The sequence below is a fragment of the Phyllobates terribilis genome, unplaced genomic scaffold (genome assembly GCF_046119375.1).
Source record: "Phyllobates terribilis strain yellow unplaced genomic scaffold, ASM4611937v1 Scaffold_4__5_contigs__length_816908805, whole genome shotgun sequence".
NCBI classification, from domain to species: domain Eukaryota; kingdom Metazoa; phylum Chordata; class Amphibia; order Anura; family Dendrobatidae; genus Phyllobates; species Phyllobates terribilis.
The window spans coordinates 813,878,303-813,898,217 of NW_027362764.1; the positions used below are offsets into that span (position 1 = coordinate 813,878,303).

Sequence of the window (19,915 nt, forward strand, 5' to 3'; positions counted from 1 at the left end):
CTCCAGTTGAAAACCCTAACCATAGCATACAAAGCCATCCACAACCTGTCTCCTCCATACATCTGTGACCTAGTCTCTCGGTACATACCCGCACTCAACCTCCGATCCTCACAAGATCTCCTTCTCTTTTCCCCTCTTATCTCTTCCTCCCACAATCGCATACAAGATTTCTCCCGTGCATCCCCCCCTACTCTGGAACGCTCTACCGCAACACATCAGACTCTCGCCAACCATGGAAACCTTCAAAGGGACCTGAAGACCCACCTCTTCCGACAAGCCTACAACCTGCATTAACTATCGCTCCACGACCAGCCCTACCCTCACCTACTGTATTCTCACCCATTCCTTGTAGACTGAGCCCTCGCGGGCAGGGTACTCGCTCCTCCTGTACCAGTCGCTGTCATGTTTTGTTCAAGATTATTGTAATTGTTTTTGCTATGTATACCCCTTTTCACATGTAAAACGCCATGGAATAAATGGTGCTATAATCTTAAATATTATTATTATTAAGTTTCAGTAAATATCAGCTCAAGTGTCAACATGCAGGCTTACACTAACAGTCTGTCCTTCTTGACCAACCAAAGAAAAACAAATTCAAAGTCAACATAAGGATAATAGTGTATTTCGCCTGAATTTATACGTCTGGGTGATTAAGAAGAAATGCTTTGTTGTTACAGGTTGGTATACATGGCTGATCTCTGAAGATGTGTGGTTGGTCCGTATGGATGTCTGATCTCTGAGGGGGAAGAATGGTTGGTATACATGACTGATCTGTTGGGATGTATGGACGTCTTATTTCTGGGGAGGATGTGTGGTTGGTATACATGGCTGACCTCTGGAGATGATGTGGGTTTGGTTGTTATGGATGGCTGATTTCTGGGCATACTGTCGGTATGTATGTAAAACTGATCATTGTGTAGATATGAAAGAATTAAGTGTAGTGTGGTGGTTATACTGAGGTATCAGACATGGGGAACTTTAGTTTGATGCATCCCGCTTCTCGTTTATCTCCTAGATCATTAGTGATCGCCTCTCAGATCTCCATTGATTACTGGTGGACGAGGAACGTGACTCTTTCTAAAGAAGAGGAGGTGAGTTGACGGGGAGGATGTTGACCACTACCTATATCTGCAGGGCTGTCATCCCTTTCATGTGCTGATGGCAGCTGTCCGGTCTTCATGTAGAACTGTCCTGTATATAAAGCCATAATGTCCCAGTGCCACCAGCGGACGGCTGACAAATTAGTGGATGGAGCGGTGATGAATGGAGGTCTTTATATCAAGTTGGGACAGGGTCTGTGCACCTTCAATCATCTGCTGCCCCCGGAGTATGTGAACACCTTGCGGGTCCTGGAGGACCAGGCATTGCCCCGGAGGACCAATGAGGTAAGGAGCTCAGTGCCGCACGTTAGTAATGTATCTAATAGTTATCTTGGGCTTTCTTCTGCTTTTTGTGCATGAGGCACAATCACCGCCGGAGGGTGTGAGCTCTGTGGAAAACAAGAAGCAGATCCATTTAATTTCCTTTTAAATCCCCAACTTCAAGTGGGGGAGGGTGATTACCCCGTATAGAGGCTGTAATACAGAAGACATGGTGCTGTCACCCCCCATTAGTATCGCTTTGTGATGGCAGCAGACTGGTGCTGGTTCTCATGCGTTGTGTGACTACTGGGTGACTGTTGTCCTCCCTAGCCATAGGTTGGGGCCCCTGCTTTAACCTTTCCTCTTAGGACATTATTTGCAGTCCGGTCACCATTCTGGTCGCTCTTCTCTGAACTTGCTCCAGTTTTTCGATGGGTTTTTTAAAATGTGGTGCCCAGAACTGGACGCAGTATTCCAGATGAGGTCTGACCTAAGAGGAATAAAGACCGATAATGACTTCACGTGATCTGGACTGTATGCTTCTGTTAATACATCCCAGAACTGTGTTTACCTTTTTGCTGCGGCATCACACTGTTGACTCATGTGCAGTCTGTGATCTATTAGTATACCTAAAGCCCCCATCTCACATAGCGAGATCGCTAGCGAGATCGCTGCTGTGTCACGGTTTTGGTGACGCAACAGTGACCTCACCGGCGATGTCGCTATGTGTGACACTTTGCAGCGATCAGGCCCCTGCTGTGAGGTCGCTGATCGCTGCAAAGTGTCCTGGACCATTTTTTGGTCGTTGCCCTCCCGCTGATCGTTGCCCTCCCGCTGTGTGTGACCAGCGGGAGCAGCGATCAGGCTGGTAACCATGATAAACATCGGGTTACTAGGGGCACACGCGCACCTAGTAACCCGTTGTTTATCATGGTTACCACTCTGCTACAGTGGGCGGGATGTTACCGCTCAGTTTAGCAGGCTCGTAACCATGATAAACAACGGGTTACTAGGTGCGCGTGTGCCCCTAGTAACCCGATGTTTACCATGGTTACCAGCCTGCTCCTGCTTCAGCAGCAGGCTGGTAACCAGGAGCAGGACATCGTGGAAAGATTCTTTCCACGATGTTGCTGCTCCCCTGATCGTTGGTGAGCCTGCCTGTTTGACAGCTCACCAGCGACCACATAGCGACGCAGCAACGATCCCTGACAGGTCGTATCGTTGTCGGGATCGTTGCAGCGTCGCTAAGTGTGACGGGGCCTTAAGTCTTTTTCTCACGTGCTGTTGCTTAATTTAATCCTCCCATTCTGTAGATGTAATTTTCGTTTTTCTTGCCCAGATGTAGAATCTTGCATTTCTCCATTAAATACCATTCTATTAGCCACTGTCCACTGTTCAAGCTTATCTAGATCCTTCTGAATCCTTTGTCTTCTCTAGTGTTAGCTCTCTCTCCTAGCTTTTTATTGTCTACAAATGTGATTAGTTTTCCTTCAGTTCCCTTATCTAGATCATTTATAAAAATGCCAGGATGGGAGGGGGAAGTCGTGTGGTTGAGGGCTGTCCTCTGATGGGAGGAGGTTGTTGTGTGACTGAGGGCTGTCCTCTGATGGGAGGGGGACGTCGTGTGACGAGGGTTGTCCTCTGATGGGAGGGGGAAGTCGTGTGGTTGAGGGTTGTCCTCTAATGGGAGGGGGAAGTCGTGTGACTGACGAGGGTTGTCCTCTGTTGGGAGGGGGAAGTCGTGTGACGAGGGTTGTCCTCTGATGGGAGGGGGAAGTCGTGTGGTTGAGGGTTGTCCTCTAATGGGAGGGGGAAGTCGTGTGACTGACGAGGGTTGTCCTCTGTTGGGAGGGGGAAGTCGTGTGACTGACGAGGGTTGTCCTCTGGGAGGGGGAAGTCGTGTGACTGACGAAGGTTGTCCTGATGGGAGGTGGAAAGTTGTGTGACTGATGAGGGTTGTCCTCTCATGGGAGGGGTTGGTTGTGTGACTGACGAGGGTTGTCCTGATGGGAGAGGAAAGTCGTGTGACTGAGGGTTGTCCTCTAATGGGAGGGGGTAGTCATGTGACTGACGAGGGTTGTCCTCTGATGGGAGGGGGTGGTTGTGTGACTGACGAGGGCTGTCCTGATGGGAGGGGAAAGTCGTGTGACTGAGGGTTGTTCTCTTATGGGAGGGGGTTGTCGTGTGACTGTTGAGGGTTGTCCTCTGATGGGGAAGGGTTTGTTGTGTGACTGCTGAGGGTTGTCCTCTGATGTGAGGGGGGAAAGTCGTGTGACTGACGAGGGTTGTCCTCTGATGGGAGGGGGAAAGTCGTGTGACTGACGAGGGTTGTCCTCTGATGGGAGGGGGAAGTCTTGTGACTGACGAGGGTTATCCTCTGATGGGAGGGGGTTGTATGACTGATGGTTGTCCTCTGATGGGAGGGGGAAGTCGTGTGACTGGGGGTTGTCCTCTGAAGGGAGGGGGTTGTCGTGTGACTAATGAAGGTTGTCCTCTGATGGGAGGAGGTTGTTGTGTGACTGAGGGCTGTCCTCTGATGGGAGGGGGAAGTCGTGTGGTTGAGGGTTGTACTCTGATGGGAGGGGGAAGTCGTGTGGTTGAGGGTTGTTCTCTGATGGGAGGGGGAAGTCGTGTGGTTGAGGGTTGTACTCTGATGGGAGGGGAAAGTCGTGTGGTTGAGGGTAGTCCTCTGATGGGAGGGGGTAGTCATGTGACTGACGAGGGTTGTCCTCTGATGGGAGGGGGTGGTTGTGTGACTGACGAGGGCTGTCCTGATGGGAGGGGAAAGTCGTGTGACTGAGGGTTGTTCTCTTATGGGAGGGGGTTGTCGTGTGACTGTTGAGGGTTGTCCTCTGATGGGGAAGGGTTTGTTGTGTGACTGTTGAGGGTTGTCCTCTGATGGGGAAGGGTTTGTTGTGTGACTGTTGAGGGTTGTCCTCTGATGGGAGGGGTTTGTTGTGTGACTGATGAGAGTTGACCTCTGATGGGAAGGGTTTGTTGTGTGACTGCTGAGGGTTGTCCTCTGATGTGAGGGGGGAGTCGTGTGACTGTGTCCTCTAATAAGAGGGGGAAAGTCGTGTGACTGACGAGGGTTGTCCTCTGATGGGAGGGGGAAAGTCGTGTGACTGACGAGGGTTGTCCTCTGATGGGAGGGGGAAGTCTTGTGACTGACGAGGGTTGTCCTCTGATGGGAGGGGGTTGTTGTATGACTGGTTGTCCTCTGATGGGAGGGGGAAGTCGTGTGACTGGGGGTTGTCCTCTGAAGGGAGGGGGTTGTCGTGTGACTAATGAAGGTTGTCCTCTGATGGGAGGAGGTTGTTGTGTGACTGAGGGCTGTCCTCTGATGGGAGGGGGAAGTCGTGTGGTTGAGGGTTGTACTCTGATGGGAGGGGGAAGTCGTGTTGGTTGAGGGTTGTCCTCTGATGGGAGGGGGAAGTCGTGTGGTTGAGGGTTGTACTCTGATGGGAGGGGAAAGTCGTGTGGTTGAGGGTAGTCCTCTGATGGGAGGGGGTAGTTGTGTGACTGATGAGGGTTGTCCTTTGATGGGAGGGGGAAGTTGTGTGACTGACAAGGGTTGTCCTCTGATGGGAGGGGGAAGTCGTGTGACTGGCGAGGGTTGTCCTCTGATGGGAGGGGGAAGTCGTGTGACTGACGAGGGTTGTCCTCAGATGTGAGGGGGAAGTCGTGTGACTGACGAGGGTTGTCCTCTGATGGGAGGTGGAAAGTTGTGTGACTGATGAGGGTTGTCCTCTGATGGGAGGGGTTGGTTGTGTGACTGACGAGGGTTGTCATGTGACTGACGAGGGTTGTCCTGATAGGAGGGGAAATTCGTGTGACTGAGGGTTGTCCTCTGATGGGAGGGGGTAGTTGTGTGACTGAGGGTTGTCCTCTAATGGAAGGAGGTTGTTGTGTGACTGATGAGGATTGTCCTCTCATGGGAAGGGGTTGTTGTGTGACTGATGAGGGTTGTTCTCTTAAGGGAGGGGGTTGTCCTCTGATGAGAAGGGTTTGTTGTGTGACTCCTGAGGGTTGTCCTCTGATGGGAGGGGGTTCTCGTGTGACTGATGAGGGTTGTCCTCTGATGGGAAGGGGTTGTTGTGTGACTGAGGGTTGTTCTCTTATGGGAGGGGGTTGTCGTGAATGATAAGAGTTGTGTGAATGATGAGGTTTGTCCTCTGATGGGATAGGGTTGTTGTGTGACTGATGAGGGTTGTCCTCTGATGGGAGGGGTGCCTTGTGACTGATGAGGGTTGTCTTATGACTGCTAGGAGTTGTCTCTGTTGGGGTTTATCCTCTGATGACTGGGTTTTGCCTACAGGTGAATGAGATCCTTCGGGAGGATTTTGGAGTACCGGCAGAGCATCTGTTCCAGCAATTTGACCCTCACCCGGTGGCGGCGGCAAGCCTTGCCCAGGTTCACAGGGCGACATTACATGATGGCACCAAGGTGGCGGTGAAGGTGAGCTTTCTTCTGCATGAGCAGTTATGTGGCAGAGTTCTGCTGGCCACAGTGTCACCATGGTCCATCACTCATCCTCCAGGTCCAGTACATCGATCTCCGGGACAGATTTGATGGAGACATCAGGACGTTACAGTGGCTTCTGCGCCTTATCGAGTTCATGCACCCCAAGTTTGGCTTCAGCTGGGTCCTAAAGGTTGGCTCCTCTATCCCTCTCATATGTCTGTCTGGATGATAAGGGTAGTTGTCACACCCTGCATCTATTGCCCCTTTTCTCTGTCACCCCCCCTTCCCCACCACCCAAAATGACTTATAACTAGAGATGAACAAATCCATTTGTTGCAAATTTGGGTAAAATTTTTGGAAATGTGTTGACACCCAGCGAGTTTGAACAAATTGCAATTTGTTTCACGTGAATAACCTAAAATGGGGGCCGACATTTTACACATAGCATAGGATTTCTGACCCAGAGAAGGCTCCAGTGACCTTGATACTGTCAGAACCTGTATAAAAGTTGAGGCAGGGAATGCAGTAGACCTTTTATGGCAAATCTGGATAGTGAGGGGACGTCACAGCTTAGCCATAGACCTAGGGAGAGAAAACCATAAAACACTGAAGAAACTGTACAGATAGTGTGTGACAGCAAAGCAGTGAACAGGATTAGTGTGCAAGGAAAAGAGGATAATACAGAGATTTCAATAATAGGGAGACAGATTTCAACTCCAGTGCCAGGCTAAGCATACTGCCCTGCGTCGGCGGCATGACGTTGCGCAATGAGGTGGTTTGTATTGACAACATACAATGCTGATTCAGTGTGGCGCCTTCACAGGAACCATATTACTGCGCAGCGGAAAGGCCTGGCAATCTACTTCCATATTATGCCAAGAAAACTTGAGGAAGATTACAACTAATGGAATTCGATATAGTGATGAAAGATGCACCTCTAGGTCGGAAGGCAATCAACAAGCTACTGAGGAAGAGCCGATGGTCGACTGGAGTATGACCAATGCTCATGATGCACTAGGATCAAAGCTGCTAAGACATTTTGGTGTTGATATTGCTTGGTCAAAAGGAAATATCAAAAGCTGTAGAGATATAAAGTTTGGAATTTGGAATGTACAAGCCACGAACCAAGGCAAACTCGACACCGTCAAAGCCGAAATCGAGAGAGCAGGACTCGACTTACTCGAAATTAGCGAATTACGATAGACTCAACTCAGACATTTCCATTCAAACGAACATTGGATCTGCTATTCTGGTAATTATAACCGAAGACTAAATGGTGTCGCTTTTATTCTCAGCCAAAGTTTGTCCGGCACGGTCCTGAAGTACAATACAGTCAGCGAGAGTCATTTTGATACGATCCATGTCATAGTTATACAAGTCTACTCGCCAACAACAGATGCCAAGGAGGACATTGAACTATTCAACTTTCTACAAGGAAATACCCAAAACAAGACTTACTCATTATGAAAAACTTGAATGCCAAAATGGGCCACGACAAACATGGAACCGCTGTTGGAAACTTTGGACTTGGTGAATAAAACGAGGATGCAGGAAGATTCATTGACTTTTGTACAACAAATGAAACTCAGACTCTACACATGGGCATCACCGAATGGGGCCTGTATGAATCACATTGACTACATATTGTTATGATCTGCAACAAGTACTAAGGAAAGAAGGGGAAAGCTGTCCCTACAGTAACACTAAGCTGAATCCCTACGATGTAGCGGGCTGCCTGTTCCTAGTGAACAGACCCGCCTTAGTCCTAGGCTAGTCTGAATGAAGACCTATAGAAATAAGGGAAGGGGTCCCTAAAAGACCTAAGGACTGGAACAAAAATGCGACACCTCCTGAACAAAGAAAGTTGTTGCAGAACACAAAAAGATAAACTGACAAAAAGGTACTAAAGGTCTCAGAAGGACCAAGCGAACTGAAAGAGAAAGGAACAGAAGCACCAGGCTAGAGAAACAGTCAAACACTGAAGTCCAGCACAGCCAGGAGGGCGGAGCTGGAATATAAAGGCAGATGGTCACGTGACCGCAAAACACAAGATGGAAAAAACAAACAGAAGGGTTCTAACAGCACCCCCTCTTTTATGAGGATCCTCTGGATCCTCCAGGCCCAGGCCTATCTGGAAACCTCCTGTGGAAAGCTCTAACAAGCCTAGGAGCAGAGACATCATCCGCCCTTACCCAGGAGTTGTCTTCGGGACCGAAACCCTTCCAGGAGACGAGATACTGTAATCTCCCTCTATGCCATCTAGAATTCAAGATACGAGAAATTTCATATTCGCCGTCTTCCACCACAGGAGGAACTGTGACAGTGGCGTCCCTATCAGATACGTCAGCCTTTTTCAACAAGGAAACATGAAACACAGGATTAATCTTCCAGGAAGTAGGGACATCCAACCTAACCGCAGACGGGTTAACAACCTGAAGCACTTTAAATGGACCCACAAAACATCGCAAAAACTGCTCAACATCCTGGTTCTTCCTTTCTGTCGGTCCATTAGACTCAGGATGATAACCAGACGAAAATGACAAATGGACTCCCAACCTGTCACAAAAAGCACGCCAAAAGCGAGCCACAAACTGAGGTCCCCTATCAGAAACAATGTCCGTGGGAACGCCATGAAGCTTGACAATCTCCTTAAAAAACGCCTTAGCGAGTGTCTTGGCGCAGGGCAACTTAATGAATGGAACCAAATGACACCTCTTACTAAGATGGTCCACGACCACCCAGATGACAGTAAAACCCTCGGACATGGGCAGATCAGTAATAAAATCCATAGTGAGATGCGTCCAAGGCGCACTAGGAACCTCCAGAGGGCATAGCAACCCCGCAGCAGGAGTATGTGAGGACTTAGATCTAGCACATATAGTACATTGACGCACCCACTGGATGACTTCCTTCTGCCATCCAGGCCACCAAAAACTGCGACTGATAAGTCTCTTAGTCTCCAAAATTCCTGGATGACCTGCCAACCGAGACTCATGACACTCCACAAACCACTCTCTCCTAAAGGCTCTAGGCACAAACAAGCTCCCATGGGGAGTGTTAGATGGGGCATTCTCCTGAGCTTTAAGAATCTCATTCTCCAAAACGGAGTCCAATGCCGCCACCACAACTCCTTTCTGTAAAATGCTCTCCTCCTCCTCGGCACTGACCGTAGGAGAGAAGCTGCGAGATAAAGCATCGACTTTAACATTCTTAGTACCAGGGATATAGATAACAGAAAAATGAAACCGAGAAAAAAAAAGTGCCCACCTAGCCTGACGGGCATTCAAGCGCTTGGCAGCATCCAGATAGATCAAATTCTTATGATCTGTGAAAACCTGAATAGGAAATCTAGCGCCTTCCAAAAAATGACGCCAATGTTCAAACGCGAGTTTAATAGCCAGCAACTCCCGATTACCAACATCATAATTCAATTCGGTTTCCGAAATTTTTTTCGAAAAGCAGGCACAAGGATGTACTCCACCCTTGTTCTCCTGAGACAAAACTGCTCTGACCCCCACCGATGAAGCATTAACCTCGACCAAAAAAGGCTTGGTCTCATCAGGCTGCATAAGGATGGGGGCAGAACTGAACCTCTCTTTGAGATACTTAAACGCTTCAATGGCCTCAGTAGTCCACTGGACCATATTCGCACCTTTCCTGGTGAGATCGTTTAGCGGCTTAACAATTACAGAAAAATTGTTAATGAATTTCCTGTAATAATTGGCAAAACCCAAAAATCTCTGTATAGATTTCAAACCAATAGGCCTAGGCCATTCCTGCACAGCCTGAACCTTCACCGGGTCCATCTCAAAGCCCTCGCTGGAGACAATGTAGCCCAAAAAACTAATTCTCTGTACAGTGAACTCACATTTCTCCAGCTTAGCAAAAAGTGAATTATCACCCAATAACTGCAAAACTTCACGAACACTCCGCCAATGAGACTCCAGATCTGGTGAATAAATCAAAATGTCATCCAAATACACCACCACATTCTTACCAATCAGAGGTCTAAGGCTGTCATTAATAAGGTTCTGAAAAAATGCTGGAGCATTGGTAAGACCAAAAGGCATCAGCAGATTCTCAAAATGACCCACAGGAGTGTTAAAAGCAGTCTTCCATTCATCACCCTCCTTCATGCGCAACAAATTGTATGCCCCCCGGAGATGAATCTCCGAGAACCACTTGGCCCCCACTAACTGGTTAAACAAGTCAGGAATTAACAGCAATGGGTAGGAATTGCATATGGTAATCTTATTAATTTCACGAAAATCCAGACATGGACGTAAACCCCCATCCTTTTTTTTAACAAAGAAGAGTCCAACTTCCACCGGCAACTTAGAAGGTCTAATGTGACCAGCAGCCAGGCTCGTCTGTATGTATTCCTCCAAGGCCTTTCTCTCAGGGATAGTCAGATTAAACAAGCGACTCTTGGGAAGAGTAGCACCCGGAATGTGGGGGTCGTGATGACATTCCACTCGTCCTCCAGTCACTCCAAATTCAAACTATGAGCATGGGTCAACCATTCAAAGAATGAGTCAGACAACAAGCTGGTTCAAGCTCAGAGCATGCTCAGAAGGCTACTACAGACAACGTCCTCAGCAATGTTCTGCCTTTATTTTTTACATGCACAAATCTAAATACACTACATAATGGGAGGGGAAAGGGGTTGTCCGGGGCGGGGTAAGCCATGAAAGTCCAGTGTCTGGCCACTCCTGATTGGTCCACATCTCCTTATCTCAGTCTCTGGGCAGATATTGCAGCCGTCAGCTTATAATCTTGTTTCGTTTCTCTGAAATAAGTCTTGGCAACGCTGGAAATGTCTTAGTTTAAGTTTCGATTTGAGTAATTACGTAGCAAGGAAAGCTTATTGTTATATGACACAAAATGGTGGTTAGTACATTAGCAAAAAAGCGTATAAAAAATACAAAAGTATAAAAGTTACAAATATATATATTCTCTTTTACCCCGACATTCCCCCCTAAACACTAAGCTTTCCTTTGCTTCGGGGCCTTTGAGACTGTCCATGTGTGGGGAGAGGGGAGGTGGATTTCTTCACCCAATCATCTTAGAAGCTGCCCCCTTATGGGACGCCCCCAGACAATCGAGCCCTATCCTGGGTGACACATGGAGTTCTCCCAACTGATCCTAAACTGAATCTTTCAATTGAACTTTGTTATGGGGGGTCTGGTCAGACTTGTTCAAAGAAGTGTATTTCTCCATATCTTCTCTTGATTCAGAAAGGTCCCGGAGGTTGGGACAGCATTGGTTATAGCTTTCCTGTATAAGGGGACTATGCAGCACAGGACCACCAGGCCCAATACTAATAGACCTCCCATTACTAGACAAACTTGTTGGAGGAATCCCTTGAGCCCTCCCAACCAACTTGAGAAAAAGGAGGTATCTACCCCTGCGTGGTAGCTGTCCACCCTGGGACAGACAGTAAGCATATGGACAGGATATAGAAGAAGGTAGTCATCTTTTATAGGCTCGTTCTGTCTCTCTTGCAGTGGGAGGCGTGAATCCAGGTGCTCTTGCCCTCAAGCTTCAGAGCCGTCGGGGTGGTGAGAAGCACAGTGTACGGTCCCTCGAACCGCGGCTGGAGGCAGTCTCTCCGGACAAACTTCTTCACATACACTAGATCGCCTGGGATGAAATCATGTACTGCATCACCTGTAGATTCTGGGAGAGAAGCAGATACTGGAGAGCGGGTGTTAGTCAATTCTCTAGACAAGGCAATCACAAATTTTACCACTCTATCATGTGTTTCAGACAACTCTTGGGGCCTAATCTCTCCTATCTTGGGTGGGGTCCCAAACAAAATTTTATAGGGAGTCAGCCCATGTTTGGCCTGAGGAGTGTGTGTGATATGATACAATACTATGGGGAGTAGGTCGGGCCAGGGGAGGGGATGATCTTGGGTCATTTTCAAGAGCTGGGTCTTGAGTGTGGAATTCATTCTCTCCACTTTGCCTGAACTGGCAGGATGGTATGGAGTGTGGAGGCCCAAATCTGTTCCCAACATGTTCCAGAGTTCTTCGTAGATATTTGCTGTGAAAGCTGGTCCTTGATCCGATTCTATGACTTGGGGAACTCCAAATCTGCAGGCAATTTCGGTGATCAGTTTCTTGGCTGTGACTTTAGCAGTCATGTTGACAACCGGGTAGGCCTCGGGCCAGGCTGAGAACATATCCACGGCTACCAAAACGTACTCCTATTTTCCTGCTTTAGGCATTTGGATATGGTCGACTTGTATTCTCTGCCAAGGGTAGTCTGGTTTAGCCAGGTGTTGGAGAGGGACCCGTGCCGTACACGTTGGGTTGCAGGTAGCGCAGACAGAGCAGGATTTTGAGTATGCAGTCACAGTGGAAGAGATTCCGGGTGCAAAGTACAGTTTCTTGATACATGCCAAGGCTTGATTCTTTCCTCTGTGTGTAGGCCCGTGAGCCCATGCTGCCACGGCTGAGTACATGCGTCTAGGCAAGCAAGGCTTCCCATCCACTTGGTAAAGAGTCGAGTTGACCTTTGAATCTTTGCGACCTGCCAGCACGGCTCCTGCCGCTTTCCATTGCTTGACTTCTTCAGTGGGGGGTCTTCCTTTGTTCCTCACACAATTTTTCTTCAGGCATCCTGACCCCCCTGGATTCCACTCGTGTCTCCGCTGGACTTGTATGGTCTTCCGCCGGCTGTTCTTTGGCCCTTGCTCTTGTGAGCGCCACAGCTACGGTTTGCAGGGTTTCTCCCATCTCTTCTTCCTTTTCCTGCCACTTTGATGACACATTCTCCACTGCTGCAGTCTTGGCTGCTTGGTCAGCTAGGTGGTTGCCCCTGGCTTCTCTGGATTCTAGTCTTCCATGAGCCTTGACCTTCATAACAGCAACCTGAATGGGTAGTTCCAGGGCCTTCATTAGGGCCTTAATCCATGAGACATGTTTCACTGGTGTACCTGCAGCTGTGATGAATCCTCTAGACTTCCACAAGAGTCCAGAATCATTGCAAATTCCATGTCCATACCTGGAATCGGTATATATATATATTTGCCTTTGTTCCTGCTGCCAGGTGGCAGGCCTCTGTGAGAGCCACAAGTTCAGCCTCTTGTGCAGACATGTATGGTGGTAGAGCTTCAGCCTTGAGGACTGTTAGGTCTGTTGTGACAGCATATCCCGTGTGGAACTTCCCTTGAGGGTCTGCGAGCGGATGTGCCACCATATTCTCTGGAGCAGAAGTCTCTTCCTGCAAAATTTTTATACAATCATGAGGTTCCACCAATGGATCTTCACCCTCTTCACCTTCCCCCCTAGAAGGTGGAAGCAAAGTGGCAGGGTTGATAGTCAGACATCTGGTAAATGTTATATTGGAGGGCAACAATAGGGAACACTGCAGCCGCAGGTGTCTTTGGTTGGTGAGATGTTTCGGAAATGTTTGTTGCAGAACAGCTGAGATCATGTCCAAGGACGATATCAGCTGACTTATCAAGGAGAATGTGAGCAGCGTGGACCGCCTTAAGGCACATGGGGGCAGTTCGGGCGACAGGGTCCAGGCGGGCTGAGTAGTAGCCTAAAGGCCGATACTTATGATCATAGCGTTGTGCTAGAACTCCAGAGGCATGACCTTCCGATTCCGAGACAAAAAGGTGAAATGGCTGAGTATAGTCTGGTAAGCCCAAGGCCGGGCCAGAGACAACAGCCTGTTTAAGGCGGTCAAAACGGTCTGTGTTGATGAGAAACACGTGAATCTTCAGCATGAAGCCAAACTGAGCCTTCATTCTTGAGACAGTCGTACAGAGGTTGCATGAGCTTTGAGGCATCAGGGATCCATTGCCTGCAGTAAGTGATGAGGCCAAGGAAAGTCTGCATAGCGGAATAGGTAGTTGGGAAGGTGATATCCATGATGGCTTGTTTTCTTTCTTCAGTCAGATGTTTAGCACCTTGTGATATACAATGTCCGAGGAAAATGTCCTTGGGCAGACATCATTGGACTTTGCCTTTCGAGACTTTACAGTTAGCTGAGTGAAGAAACCAGAGAAGGGATGCTGACATCTCTGGCAAATTTTCTTCAGTGCCACAGAGTAAAAGATCATCCACATACTGTAGAAGAGTGACCTGAGGGTTCTCTTGAACCCATGGCTCCAGAATAGACTTCATAGAATGAATGAATTGGTTAGGAGAGTTCTGGGCTCCTTGTGGAGTCCTGGTCCATGTAAACTGTGCTCCTTGAAAGGTGAAGGCAAAAAGAAACCACGAATCTTCATGTAAGGGTATACTGAAGAAGGCGTTGGCCAGATCTAACACCGTAAACAAGGTGGCCATTGGAGGCAGCTGAGACAAGAGGGTGTTTGGGTTGGGTACCACTGGAGTTTCTAAAATGGTAGCTGCATTGACGGCTCTGAGATCCTGAACCAACCGGTATCTTGGAGGCTCTCTCGGAGCGGTTTTCTTTTTTACAGGAAAGAGGGGTGTATTGCATGGAGATACACATCTGACAAGGACTCCTGATTCCAGGAGGGAAGCGATTTGGGTACCCAAGCTTTGTTCTTGTGCAGCCTTGAGGGGGTATTGTGGCAACCGTGGATACCTGTGTCCAGGCTTGAGGTGTACTCGGACCGGGGGAACCTGCAGGAGGCCGACGTCCTCTGGCCCACTGGACCACAGAGAGTGAGGTTGTATGGTCATCATCATGAGAGGGAAGGCTTTAAGAACACAGCGGTCTTCAGTCCCTTGTTCGGAATGAGGGTCCCGCAAAAGAAGCTCCATACCATGGTTTCCGAAGGTAATTGTTGCCTTCATTCGCTCTAAGAGATTGGCTCCCAACAGATTGACAGGGCAAGTTTCAGATACCAAGAATCTTGTGAGTACTCCGGTGATAGGAATACAGAAGGAGGGAGCTGTGCAGAGGAAATGACAGATGTGGCCGCCCCAGTGTCCACCAGGAACTCCAGTGGTTGATGGTCCACCTGGTTGTGTGGACCATCACGGAACGACCGGTCATGGTACTATCTGCGGGTTGGACAGTCTCTGAGGATGTGGTCAAGGCTACCACACTCCCAACATAACATTCATCCTTCAGAATCACGAGGTTGTCTTCTGTTTCTGGATGGTCCCCTGTCATCTCTTTTGTCTTGTCTTCTATATGTGGGAGGAGTATCATCACCTGTACCTTTAACCATTACCCACTTGATTCCATGTTGGTTGCCAGGGGGTGGGTAGCTTTCTTGAGCTTGATATACCATGGCAGGAGCGGTTTTCTTCTTTGGCTTAGTATCCTTTTCCATTTTTAGCATGGCTTTTTGGAAAGCTTTGACAATGTTCACTACGTCGTTAAAAGAAGAACGAATCTCGGGGCGTACCCTCAGAACGTCATCTCTGAGAGCGTCTTGTAGGCCATCTACTAGGGCCTGAACCAACAGGGCGGCCTGCGTCTTGACGTGAGGACTGTATCCGAGATCCTCAAAATGCATGCTGAGTCTTGCAGCATATCTTTCCACTGATTCATCAGGGTTTTGTTGAACATCTTGTACAGACCCAGCTTGATCTGACAAGCGATTCTGAGCCTAGGCTTTTAACTGTTTCATGTATTCTAGGCCGGATTCATACGTACTAAGGGATCCTGCTTTTGTGGAATCCATGGCCTTTTGAAAGCTCTCCGTTTTTGGCTAAGTGAGCCTGGCATTCTGCAGCCAGAGTAGAACCAGCAGCAAGGGAAATTTTGCGAGACAATTCTCCAACATGGCTCATACAGGTGTTTGCAGGGTTGACTATGGCCCCCACCCGATGTGTAAGGATGTCACCATAGCCTATTGACAGAGTGACAGGGCGTCCTGATGGGTCTACTAGATTACGGGAGCGGCAGGGGTCCCAGACTTCTGAGGGGCTGGGGGGGGGTGGTGCTCTTTCAGCAGTTGCTTGGAGCAAGGGCCAGAGTATGGGCAATGAATGTGGGGTGGAGGATGCCATAGGAGACGTATGGGGTAAAGGAGGGGGGGGGGCTGGAGTATCTTGAGCCCATCCCTCATCTGGCTCCGTATCGTCTTGAGTAACAGTATGTTGGCGGAGGGAGAGCAGTCTGGCCTGAAATTCTGGGGGGTTGAGGAGGATATCCCCAGGGTTGTGGGTGACTCCCATAGGAAACAGGGGAAGCGTCTCAGCATCGTGGACTGGAGCAGAGGGTGTCACATTAGTTTCAGATGGGTACTCTGGGACTACGGGCTTTTCCACCTGTGCTGGTGGCTGGTAATATGCACCGGACGGATCTAGTAGTGGATATAGGCTGGATTGGGGCTTTCCGGGCCTCCCACAACAAGTAAGAGGTGTAGCAAGATGGCCGTTGGAGGGAGGAGGTGGGAGTGGGGGTGGGATTGTTCTTGGGGGCAGGGAAAGGTGTAGTAACAGGCATCAACGGGGTTACGGCCAATTTAGGGTCACATAACAAATCACATTCTGCAGCTTTCATGTATCCGAACAAAGGCTCGGCATTCTCTGTTCCCCCCCCTGCACCATCTACTTCTTCCTAGCCTTCAGACTTCAAATCACTCGCTACTCTAAGATGTGCTTGAGTCTGGTGCAAAAATCCTCACCCAACTTTCCCAACTTCTGTGTAACACATTCTTTCCAAACTAAAGGCTGGAGCCTGCCTGTACTGGATAAGCTTATCATGTTATACAAATTCCTAACATTCTTCTTGCCTTCTTGCCTTCCCGTAACTCCACTAATTGGCTTAACTCCTACAGCAGCATTCCGCAACTTACGAGATCTTTCAAATTTGAATATACACAACATTTTCTTATAGAATGCAATGATCTGTCGCGACTCAGATCACTGGTGCAGTCTACAGGTCGCCACTCGTCAGTGTAGAGTACTCCTCAATACACTGATAAGACAGAGAGTACGCCTCAATCTGTCCCTTCCCTAACCTTGAATGGCGACTTTACAGTACGACTCACCACGGCACCCTGACTGACAGCAGAACCCCTCCTTATGAGGTTTCTCTGTATAAGACGAAGAGTACACCTCAATTCGTCACAGACCCTTACAGCAGAACCCCTCCTTATGAGGTTTCTCTATATAAGACGAAGAGTACACCTCAATTCGTCTTCCTTCCTACTACGGCACCACCCGTCAGTCTAGAGTACACCTCAATACACTGATGAGATAGAGAGTCACCTCTCAATCTATCTCCTTTGCTAACCTTGAATTTAGAGCAGTCTCTGTGTTAGACGAAGAGCACACCTCAATTCGTCACAGATTCTGACAGCACAACACCTCCTTACACTACAATTCAGGAATGCTTTGAAACTTCGACTATCAGTTACGGGAGGCAGCTATCTAAGAAAAGTACAGTGACCGGGGGAGGAGGAGGTGGTGTGCACACGAGCACGCGCAGGCATGCGACGTCACTCGTTTTAACACTTGCTGGTTCAGGACGTGGTGCGGGACGCCCAAGGTCTCACCACTCGACCGGTCACCCACCCAGATCCAACCTAACAACCCCACAGAAACCGCTGCGGCTGACACACAGGCAAGTGAGACATATAAAATACATCTCAACTTACCGTGTTCGATGGAGGTTGATCAGGCCTCAAATTCAGCCACCGCGGTCACCACCAGGGAAGTCAGCAATATGGGTCCGGGAGGGCGGCGTACCGCTAGCCACGCCCCACGTTGGGCGCCATTTGTGGGGGTCGTGATGACATTCCACTCGTCCTCCAGTCACTCCAAATTCAAACTATGAGCATGGGTCAACCATTCAAAGAATGAGTCAGACAACAAGCTGGTTCAAGCTCAGAGCATGCTCAGAAGGCTACTACAGACAACGTCCTCAGCAATGTTCTGCCTTTATTTTTTACATGCACAAATCTAAATACACTACATAATGGGAGGGGAAAGGGGTTGTCCGGGGCGGGGTAAGCCATGAAAGTCCAGTGTCTGGCCACTCCTGATTGGTCCACATCTCCTTATCTCAGTCTCTGGGCAGATATTGCAGCCGTCAGCTTATAATCTTGTTTCGTTTCTCTGAAATAAGTCTTGGCAACGCTGGAAATGTCTTAGTTTAAGTTTTGATTTGAGTAATTACGTAGCAAGGAAAGCTTATTGTTATATGACACAAAATGGTGGTTAGTACATTAGCAAAAAAGCGTATAAAAAATACAAAAGTATAAAAGTTACAAATATATATATTCTCTTTTAACCCGACAGGAACAAACTCAATGGCGCAATCATAATCCCTATGAGGAGGTAAAACTTGCGACTCCTCCTCTGAAAAAACCCTCCAAAAATCTTGAATAGGTACCGGTAATTCCCCTTTATCCACAGCCGCAATGCGACCATTACAACATTTATCATAGCACTTCAGACTCCAAGACTTAATCACATTAGTAGACCAGTCCAGCAAAGGATTGTGCAGTTTTAACCAAGGCAATCCTAGAACGACCGGAGAGGGCAAATTATCTAATACAGCCAAGTCCAAAATTTCTTGGTGAAGTCCATTGATAGTGAGAGGAAATGCAGCAACCTTGTGAGTAATACATTTCAAGGGAGTGTTATCAATTGCAACCACAGAAATAGGTGATGACAAAGGTTTGGATTTCAATTTAAGTTTTCCTCAAAACCCTTTATCAATCACATTAAGTGTTGAACCACAATCCACATAATACCTGAAATTCAATCAAATCTCCCTGCAGAGTAGTACTCCCAGAAAGAAACACTCCTGCAGAGCGTAAACAAGCTATACGGGCGTACCTGACCTTTTTTTTTTTTTTCTTTACTTAACCGAAGCTCACAATACTTAATCAAATGGTCAGCTTTACCACAATGAAGACACAATCCCTCGGCGCACCTCCGGTCTCTTTCCTGAGAGGGGAGCGACTTCGCCCCCACCTCCATTGGTTCTCCGCCGTCTGAGCAGATTTTCTGGGAACTAGGACCTGGCATACAGGAGTCTTTACCTCATTCTGCCTATATCTCAGCCTCCTATCCACACAAACAGCTAATTGCATGGCATCCTGCAGAGTCTCAGGTGCAGGGAATGCAATTAGCAAATCCTTAACCCTTTCACTCAGACCAGCAAGAAATAGACATTTCAAAGCAGGATCATTCCATCTGACTTCAGAAGCCCACCTTCTAAAGTGTGTGCAATAAATCTCAGCATCATCTGACCCCTGATTAAAACGCCTGAGTTCTGCCTTAGCAGATGAGATTCAATCAGGATCATCACATAATAGACCCATAGCAGAAAAAAAACTCTTCTACCGACCTCAAGCATGGATCATTAGGTTGAAGAGAAAAGGCCCACCCTTGTGGTTTATTGCGCAAAAGTGACATAATAAAACCAATGCGCTGTGATTTCATTCCCAGAGGACCTTGGTCTCAAACGAAAATAAACAAGCATTTTTAAAGGAAAAAAATCTTCCTGCTTACCATAAAAAAAACTTCCGGCAGTCCTACCTTGGGTTCCACAAAATGCTCTCTGGAACAGCTGCTCACGTGTTGCTGGAGCTCGGCCACCTCCAGAGTCAACCCCTGCAAGCTTCGAGCCAAGTCCTGGACGGAAGCCATACTGATCACCGTATAAATTTTTAAGGCTGGACTTACTGTTATGATCTGCAACAAGTACTAAGGAAAGAACGGGAAAGCTATCCCTACAGTAAGACTAAGATGAATCCCTACGATGTAGCGGGCTGCCTGTTCCTAGTGAACAGACCTGCCATAGTCCTAGGCTAGTCTGAACAAAGACCTATAGAAATAAGGGAAGGGATCCCTAAAAGAACTAAGGACTGGGACAAAAATGGGACACCTCCTAAACAGAGAAGTTGTTGCAGAACACAAAAAGATAAACTGACTAAAAGGTACTAGAGGTCCCAGAATGACCAAGCGAACTGATAGAGATAGGCACCGAAGCACCTGGCTAGCAAAACAGTCAAACAACACTGAAGTCCAGCACAGCCAAAAAGGCGGAGCTGGAATATAAAGGCAGATGGTCACGTGACCGCAAAACACAAGATGGAAAAAACAAATAGGAGGGTTCTAACACATATGTGTTCTCCAAAGATGGAGGTCATCGATCATTACCGTGAAAAGGCCAGGAGCTGACTGTGGAA

At 48.1% G+C, this 19,915-nt stretch overlaps 1 protein-coding gene across 2 annotated transcripts in view; it reads left to right on the forward strand.

Moving 5' to 3' along the window:
- The window catches only part of ADCK5 (aarF domain containing kinase 5), a 99,359-nt gene that overhangs the window by 50,559 nt on the left and 28,885 nt on the right, over positions 1-19,915 (forward strand). For both annotated transcript variants that reach the window (XM_073680129.1, XM_073680130.1), the window contains exons 4-7: positions 1,016-1,091; positions 1,185-1,385; positions 5,680-5,820; positions 5,903-6,016. In XM_073680129.1, the coding sequence (XP_073536230.1) occupies positions 1,016-1,091; positions 1,185-1,385; positions 5,680-5,820; positions 5,903-6,016 (532 nt within the window). The remainder of the gene's footprint in view (positions 1-1,015; positions 1,092-1,184; positions 1,386-5,679; positions 5,821-5,902; positions 6,017-19,915) is intronic.